The 8,372-nt window shown below is 47.1% G+C and overlaps 1 protein-coding gene across 2 annotated transcripts in view; it reads right to left on the reverse strand.

Annotated features, from left to right (window-relative positions):
* Positions 1 to 7,755, reverse strand: part of MAP2K3 (mitogen-activated protein kinase kinase 3) — a 57,092-nt gene extending 49,337 nt beyond the window's left edge. Inside the window, exon 1 of one of the 2 annotated variants that reach the window (XM_075010637.1) lies at positions 7,638 to 7,755. In XM_075010637.1, the coding sequence (XP_074866738.1) occupies positions 7,638 to 7,653 (16 nt within the window). In that variant the 5' untranslated portion in view covers positions 7,654 to 7,755. Of the gene's footprint in view, positions 1 to 4,006; positions 4,123 to 7,637 lie in introns of those variants that run through there. The other variant, XM_075010635.1, reaches the window with a different exon arrangement.
* Between the last annotated feature and the right edge of the window lie 617 nt (positions 7,756 to 8,372).

Genomic DNA, 8,372 nt, shown 5'->3' on the forward strand with positions numbered 1-8,372 from the left:
ATTTAGATCAAGATTTATATTATGTCCTATTATCTTGAATAAATTATAAAACAGTGAAAATTATTTTTCATTTTTTTATGTGTTTATATTTTTGGGCTGCAAAAATAGGTACTGAAAAAAATGGGTTCCAATTATACACAGTTTGGGAAACCTTAGCTTAGGCCACTAACCTAAGATGTAGGATATTTAGGGTGAATTATCTTCTCTGCCACAGACTTACTGCATGTCCCTGGGTGAGTCACTTAACCTGTGTTTCCCACCTTTGCAAACAGGGACAATAGCATTTTCATACCTCATGGAGCACTGTGAGGATAAGTACTGAGCTCAATGGATAAAGAGTGCTATGTAAGAGTCCTAGCTATGTTATGTGGAATCTTTAAAATCAAGGTCAGGTGTTTCTTCCTTCAGCCACAAGCTACTGGGCTTGATGCAGGAATTCCTGGGTGAATTTCTCCAGCATGGGCAATGCACAAGGTCAGACCATGAGATCTTGTGCCTTAAAACCTATGAATCAAAAATGGATTCATATTTCTCATTTAGAAGGTGTTAGGAAAGCAGTGGCAAGAGAAGCAGCAAGATCGTACGGAAAGTTTGCCCTTCCCAAAGGCTTGAAAGGGACATGCTTTGACACGTAATAGGACTGCACGGTTTTGTGGCTTCCCTTCACTTTGGGTAGCTCATGCACAGGCATTATCCAGAGATTAACAAAAAAAATCCAGTGAAGACCCAGTACAAGGTAACTTGCCAGGGGTTAACCTGGGGGAGCTTACCTTGAGGGTTAACTAACATGCTTGGACTTTCCTGTCTTTGCCCATGCATGTTAATTACCCTGACACAACAAATACAATGTGTTTAACAGTGAAGAACAGACCTTCATGTCTCCTGGCTGGCCTGGTCCAGATGCAAAGGAAGTCTGTGATGGAGAGGAAAGGCAGCGATTTTCCGACCTGACAAGGTGGGAAGAAACTGGGAGGATCCAATGGTTATCATAAAAGTCTTTTCTGAGGAAGGTGCCTTGGTACAAGGAGAAGGCTGGTGCATTCCCCAGAGAGAAATGCTGGCAGGAGCTTTAATTCCTGGAAGGACCAACCAAGCCGGACAAAGAGCAATCTACTGGTGCTCCAGGGTGGGAAGCCAGCAACCCCTGTCCTAAATCCCATTCTAGGAAACTGCAACACGGAGAGAGACAGCACAGCCTGGCTCATGTGCTATTCCATGTCGGAAGGAACTGTGGGTGGCTTCAGATCCAAACCAACGCTTAAGAACAGTCTTTTCGCATCTGACAAAGCGGGTCTTTGCCCACGAAAGCTTATGCTCCAAAATATCTGTTAGTCTATATGGTGCCATGGGACTTCTTGGTGTTACTTCCACCCGTATCACAGTCCAAATCCCTAGCTAAGTTTGGCCCTTATGACTTTTAAGCAGCATCCAGCCAAACAGAGCATTGACATGCAAAAATAACTACAGACTGTAAGAAAAATAGTTTCCCAACTCCAAAGATGTCCTTCCCACCTGGGAAACAGAAATAGATACAGTGCAACAGAATATCATCAGGAATGCACAGGGAGAGCCGATTCATGCCTTGTAATTGCTAAAATGAATCCCACATACATTAAAGAACAAGCCAACTGAAAAACGGGAACCTGCTCCTGCTTTTGCAGGTTCAGAACTAAAATCCCTGTTTGTGTACCTGTATGCCAGGTGTCCCACTGTAAAACCTGGATTGAGCCTCACATCTGAATCCCTTGTTTTTTGCCTGACTTTATTTTAACATGAGTGGGTATTGTCAGGTGCAACAACCGCAGGAAGGGTATGGACTGCACATGACAGGTCAGGAATCTGAGCCCACTCAGTTGCATAACTGTTTAACCAAGCTGCGTTCCACATGGAAGACAGTGAATAATCAAACCAAAGAGTAAGCACCTAAAAATGCAAGATGAATTACTCATGGCTAAGTCACACTATTTATTTACTCACACCTGAATAGAGCACATTGCCAGGACAGCAGCAGTTCATTCACCGACGTTTTTTCCTCTATCTCCTGAAAGGCAGCTGCCCTTTATTAAAAGTCCAGTTTCAATTCAAAGCCCCTTTGCAAAGAAAAAATGTAACAGTTTTGTAGCACCCTCTACTCTAACTTTGAAGCCACAAGACCCAAAATCCACAGGCTCCAGTGGGTCACTGCTCCAGGAAACACAGATCCAGCATTTCACAAAAGTGGCATGAAAAGGGAAGTAAGAGCAGATGCTCACATGTGTGACACCTGACATCTCTCAGTCACTCATTCCGTCCTGTCTTAGAGGAGTGTCTCAGACCACAAGAGAATAATATGCTTTTGCTATCTTGATGCTGGTGCCACAGAAATTTCCCCAAAGCCAGTTCTCCTAAAGATGTCAGAGCTGCATCTCTCTTCCTTTCCAGGCAGCAACTTTCTATATATCTTACTAGGGAGACATCTACCAGGAACCTCTGTTTCTTGGGGCACACAAAAGCTCCTTGTGCCCTCTCCTCTCCTTTCCCAGCCCCTACCCATTCCAGAACCCAAAGCCCCCTCTTAATTCTTTTCATTAAAACATCTGAACAGCAGAACAAAGAACAGCACAGACTGCAAAAACAAAGCACAGTAAAAAGCAATCCCCATTCTGAATTTCTGATCTATGACAACCTCCCAATTTAATCTACAAAAGGATGAATTATACACAAATTACAAAGTCGAGCACACAATTACACTTTAGACATTGCCCGCAGAAGGCAATTATGTTGGGTGGGAGGCTTTGGCCAAACACCGTTCTATCCACAAGCATCACCTGCAACCACCGGACGTTACACACCATCTAAAGAAACTTGCAGAGGTAGAGGACGATGCTATGAGCAAACAAACAACAGTCTAATTTTGAGAGTTGCAAGGGGGCATTTGTAACTAGCCCATTGAAGAGTTACAAAGAAACGGCCCCTGTTTCATATCCTGATCGGATTAAGATCAAGAAACAGAAGCAACAGACAAGAGGAAATTGGCTCAGTCAGACACCGCACACTGAGTTTCCCCAAACAGAAGTGGAGGCTGGAAATCCAGCCTACCCAATAGTGACCTAATGCCACAATGGTCAATGCCCGTGCAACCAAAGCCTTTCTTACAGAGCAAACATACGGCAGCAGGCAACTGGAGAGTCGTGCTCTCCTAGCAAAGTCAGTCCCTGTCCTGAAGGGTTTATATTTCAATGGCACGAGCAGGTATAAAAACAGCATGCAGTGATTTGAGCGCTCCGCGGGAGCAGAGGTTTCCAGAGGATGCAGCTGCTTGGTCAATTAACTGGACAACTGATCCAAACACAGATCGCAGCACTGGAGGAGACAAAGGAAACAGACAAGAAAAATGCTCAGGTCAGACAAAAGGTCGTAAATGATATAGACAGAGTCCTGTCAGTCTCAAACCAATAAGGGAAGCGGGTGATCAATATACTTGAATGAACTCAAAGAATTCACTATACATACTACATAGCACATTTCCCTATCACCTGCTCTGAATGAGACACATCCAACCTGACAATTTGCCTCATTTACACTGTTCCTACAACAGACAGGTAACTTCTTTTGCTGTTATATCTTCCCTGGATTCTGTAATTTCCACTCCAACTCATCTGAGGAAGTGTGTTTTAGCCACAGAGGCTCATGACCTAGTAAGTTTGTTAGTCTCTAAGCAGCCACAGGATTACTCCTTGTTTCTTTAAAATTACAGACTAACACGGCCACCCTCGGAGGCTTTCGAGGTCACACACGCGTAAGATGTCACAGAAGGGCACCCAAAAGGACAATCGGCAGCAACAGGCGGACAAGCACCATCTCCACTCAAAAGACTAGAAAAGTCAGTCTGTACAGCCAGCAGCTTTGAAATGCAGGTCATTTTAAAACTCCCGCTCTTCCCAAGCAAGTATGGGCATGTTCAGAAGACAGCATGATCCCTGCACTCAGTATCTGCCTACAGGCAGGAGACCTTGTAAATAAGTACCTGATTCCTTCAGATCCTTCTCCTGTACTAGACTCATGCCCTAGGCTCATCCAGCTGCTCCATAGAAGACAGACTCTGCACTCTCATCAGACAGAAAGGCTGAGAAGGAAAGAGTGTGGCTGTCCTCTCTTTTCCAACAGGCCAGCTCACTATTGCCTCTTTAAGCAGCAGAGCTGACCGCCTTCCAGCCAGGAAGCTAGCTCGAGCATCTGTTCCTTTGCACATGAGTCAGCAACTCCATTCAGAACCATTATGTTGCTGCTGATTCATACCACAGTTACACAGCCAACAGGAAACTCAAGGCCACATTCCCCCGGGTTCAGACACAGTCATTTAAAATAAAGTCATATTTACGTGTTGATCATCCACTCACATGAGCCCTGATTTCAAGTTTCCTGTGCATCATCCTGAGAGAAGAAAAGTCCCCCAAAAATCTAAATCCGGTTTATTCCAGTGACAAACAAGAAGCAGCAACTAAACCTCATCCATTTCCTTCCTGGCTTCACCTTGCTGCCCATCACTAATGTGTGATCTGCCCCTCTTCGTCTCTAACAAGGCAAGACATCACCAGAATAGTTTCTCCACCAACCTTTCCTCCTCAACCCACCCCAGTGTAATTTCTTATTATGTAAAATGCCTAATTCAGGCTTGCAAACACCTCTGGGCAGAGAGTTTGTCTCCTTACTCAGAGGTAAGGCACAAGGCCCACGCACCACTGGACCTATGCAAATAACAGCATCCATGACTCATGCTCACGTTTGCCAGCTGCACATGACAAGGACACATGGGAAAATGCTGGCAGGGCCTGACAGCCGTACATTTGTCAAGTCAGGCTGGGGCAGAACTCAATCAATGTCAAATACAGCCAAAGCTCCAACCCAGCTCAGTGCGAAAACCAGGAATACGAGAAGGACATATGCACCTGCCTATTTCCTTTACATCCAATTTCACCTCATCTTACTGAAGTGGTTTGAGCATTGGTCCGCTAAACCCAGGGTTGTGAGTTCAATCCCTGAGGGGGACATTTAGGGGTCTGGGGCAAAACAGATTTTAAAAACTGATAAAGAAGAGATGGTGCTTGGTCCTGCCAAGAGAGCAGGGGACTGGACTGGATGACCTCCTGAGGTTCCTTCCAGTTCTATGATTTGTGTAAGTTGCATCATGCTCATCCACAGAAGTTTACATTCACAGGACACAGCAGATTTTACGAAGCTGCCACAGTGATTTTCTTTTTTTTTCTTTTTTCCCCCAAAGAACAGTTGCTGCCATCTCTCCCACAGATCTATTTAAGTAATGCAGTCATAATAAACATGATTTTCACTGCACTTTTGCCTGTGTTGTTCTTCAGTTGGACACCGCCATCAGAATTTCTGAACATGTCTTTGGGATTGAATGGCAAACTGGCCTGACTCCCCACTGTATTTTTCTAACAGGTACAAAATACACAAAAATAACAATTTTGCATCCTGACGACCTTGCAAGTGACTACTCAGATGGCATATATGAAAATGCCGACCCGGCTGGATTACAAACTGATGCCAGAATGAAACAGAGGGATGACAACTGTTGTGTACCCACTGCAATATAAACCCTAACTTTGGATGCAGCAAGGTGCACTTAAACCTCATATTTTCTTGCTTTTATTTCTCATACTGTCTTAAATAGACAGTTATTCAGCTGAGCAGACTGACTGTTTACCCAGTAGGTTTAGTAAGTGCCTGTTTGTCTAACGTTTCCAATGAAAGCCAAAGTCAGTCTTACTCAATTTTAGACTTACCAATGCAACACCTCAGAGGACAGACCAAGCACATCACCCCATTGATCCATCTATGGAAATCGCTCAGTTGTTTATTCAGCCACAAACTTACTGCAGTAACTGACACAAAGCAAGTAAGTAGCTTAGCAGAGTAAAACCAAAGCACTGAGGTTTGCAATCAGTGTATTTCTCAATATGAGAAACTTTAACTGCATGCAGCTTTCTAATATCTCCAGCCACACACCTGTCAACACTTGTGTGTGTGCACAGTCCCACTGACTATTATGAGACTATTCAAACGCTTCAAATGATGCATTTTTGTAAACAGCTGCAAGATCAGGGCTTTCGAATGCAAATTCCTTGGGACAGGGAACCCGTCTTTCATAATTATTTATACAGAACTAAAACCGTCCTGGGTTCTTTACTAACAACTCGATCGCAAGAGAGTTGAACTTGAAAGATCCTATTCTACATAACTGAAGTAAAGCAAAAGAGAGCCGTAACTATTGGTACCTATTCATTTCTGGCTGCCGAGCAAGCATGCAGGTAACAGGTAATTTACACGTGAAAGATTAGGCAACATCTCTCAGGTATTTTCCCAGGTTATGTAACTCTATTCAAGTAATATTCAGTCCATATCCTGAGTCAGGATGGAGAAATATACTTATAAAATTTTGTGTATGTGTCTCTCTCTCTGTTTTTACACCCAGAAAGAGAACAATGCAAAACCCTCCATCTCAGTGCTTTGATACCATGTTCAATGTGAGTTGAAAACCCCGAGCTTCAGAAATGCCACAGCTCCAGGCCTCTGGCTTTCAGACAGCATCCAAGGTAGAAAACTAGGGGAAAAACATTTAGTCTGATCCAACTGGGATTGCAGAGGTTTTAGTCACCGTAACGAGACCTCAACTCTGGTTGCTACTCCTGCAAGAGTTCCCACCAAGTGGCATCCCCATCCAGTAACAAAGCAACACCAACACTAGAGCAAATCTACTTTGCATTTAAGGTCTCTCATCACACTATGCTCCCGTAAATCAGATTAGCAGTGTCAAGACACACACAGGTCTGATCGGTCACACTGACCACTCTCCTTGTCTGTTAACCAGCCCTGTCCCACCCCTCCTCTTTTTTTGGTTGTGTCGGCTGCTTCTGTTGTATGAATGCCAGCCTCCACACACCAGCAAAAGACAGGGCACCCTGCCCACAGTCTCAGCCAATCTCAGCCCTGTACAGCAGCAGCATTTCACCTGCAGTCGGTTGAGATCTTCCCCTATCAACACTGGAGGACAGGAAGGAAAGATCTGTGATCTGAGATGTCATAAGGTGCACCTAGCAGCAGGGGCAAGTAGTTGCCTGGGCAGGTGCCCTGGTGACAGAGCATACACCAAAATCCACACCAGACATTGCTGCCTGGAGAGCTGGAGCCAGTCAAGGGGCTCTGGAGCAGAGTAAATCTACACCCCATGCAGTTACAGTGGGGGGGGGGGAAGTGGGCAGATTTTGAGGTGACCCAGGCCCACGATGGGCAGCACTGGGACAGAGAAGGAGAACCTGAGAGCACGCTGGCTGGGCCACCTCTGCCATGAATGCGGATGGGCCAATGGGGAAAAAGGCGATACCCAGCCCCGGATGCCGGTTAGAGGAAGGGCTGCAACCACCACCAGCAAGGAGAAACCCCAGATTCTACCCCAGCACTGCCGGGGCACCCCCTGAGGAGTGCATGGGGGGATCCCCAGCCTGTAACACGCAGGGGGGACCCCAATGGCCCAGAAGATGCACCGCTGGGAGAAGGTGGGGGGCACCCACGGGAGACCCGCTGCCCCGCGGGGAAGCTGCAGCCGGAGAGTACCTCCGGCCCCACGCGATCTCTCTTACCTCTGGGGAGGGACATGGCTGGTCCGGAGCCTGGGGAGGCGGCGGCGGCGTGGGCTGGGCTGGGCTGGGCTGGGCTGAGCGGGGCTAGGCGCTGGTCGATACCCGGGACCGGAGCATGTCCCCAGACAGGCGATGGCGAACTACTAAGCCCCAGGTCGGCGAGCGGCGCAGCTGGGCAGAACGCTGCCAGCCACGCCCCCGCTGCCGGAACTCGATCGCCATTGGGTCCATGGGGGAAGGGGCGTGGCCCGTGTAGCCACGCCTTCCTGAGCCACATGGTCCTGGACTCTGGACTCGCGGCTGGGTGGTGGGGGGAGGGCGCTTTTCCAGTAGTAGCCTGTGTCTGAGCCTAGCTGGTCACTCATCCACCCTTGGCAGGCTGGTCCAAAGGGGCGCAATCAACTCTGGCCACAAAAGGTGGCCACGTCTCATTAAACCGGAGCCGGCCTGGGGCAACCGGGGCCACGTTCCATTAAAAAGTGGCCTAGGATGAGTCAAAACCCCACCGGCCCGTCTGCTATTACAAATCAGACCCACTGTGCAGCAAAATGTGACTGCACCTGGTCCAAAGGGGCTGGGCATAATCCTGTCCCCAAACAGGGCCACCTCGTGGCCAAATGCAGCCACCGAGTAGACAACGTTGCCAGGACGAGGCAAAATGTGGCTGAATCACCAGAGTGTCATCAGATTGCTTTCAAAATGTTGCCCCGTTGCCTCAAGCTGAATCACATGGCT

This window comes from Carettochelys insculpta, chromosome 16 (genome assembly GCF_033958435.1).
Source record: "Carettochelys insculpta isolate YL-2023 chromosome 16, ASM3395843v1, whole genome shotgun sequence".
NCBI lineage: Eukaryota > Metazoa > Chordata > Testudines > Carettochelyidae > Carettochelys > Carettochelys insculpta.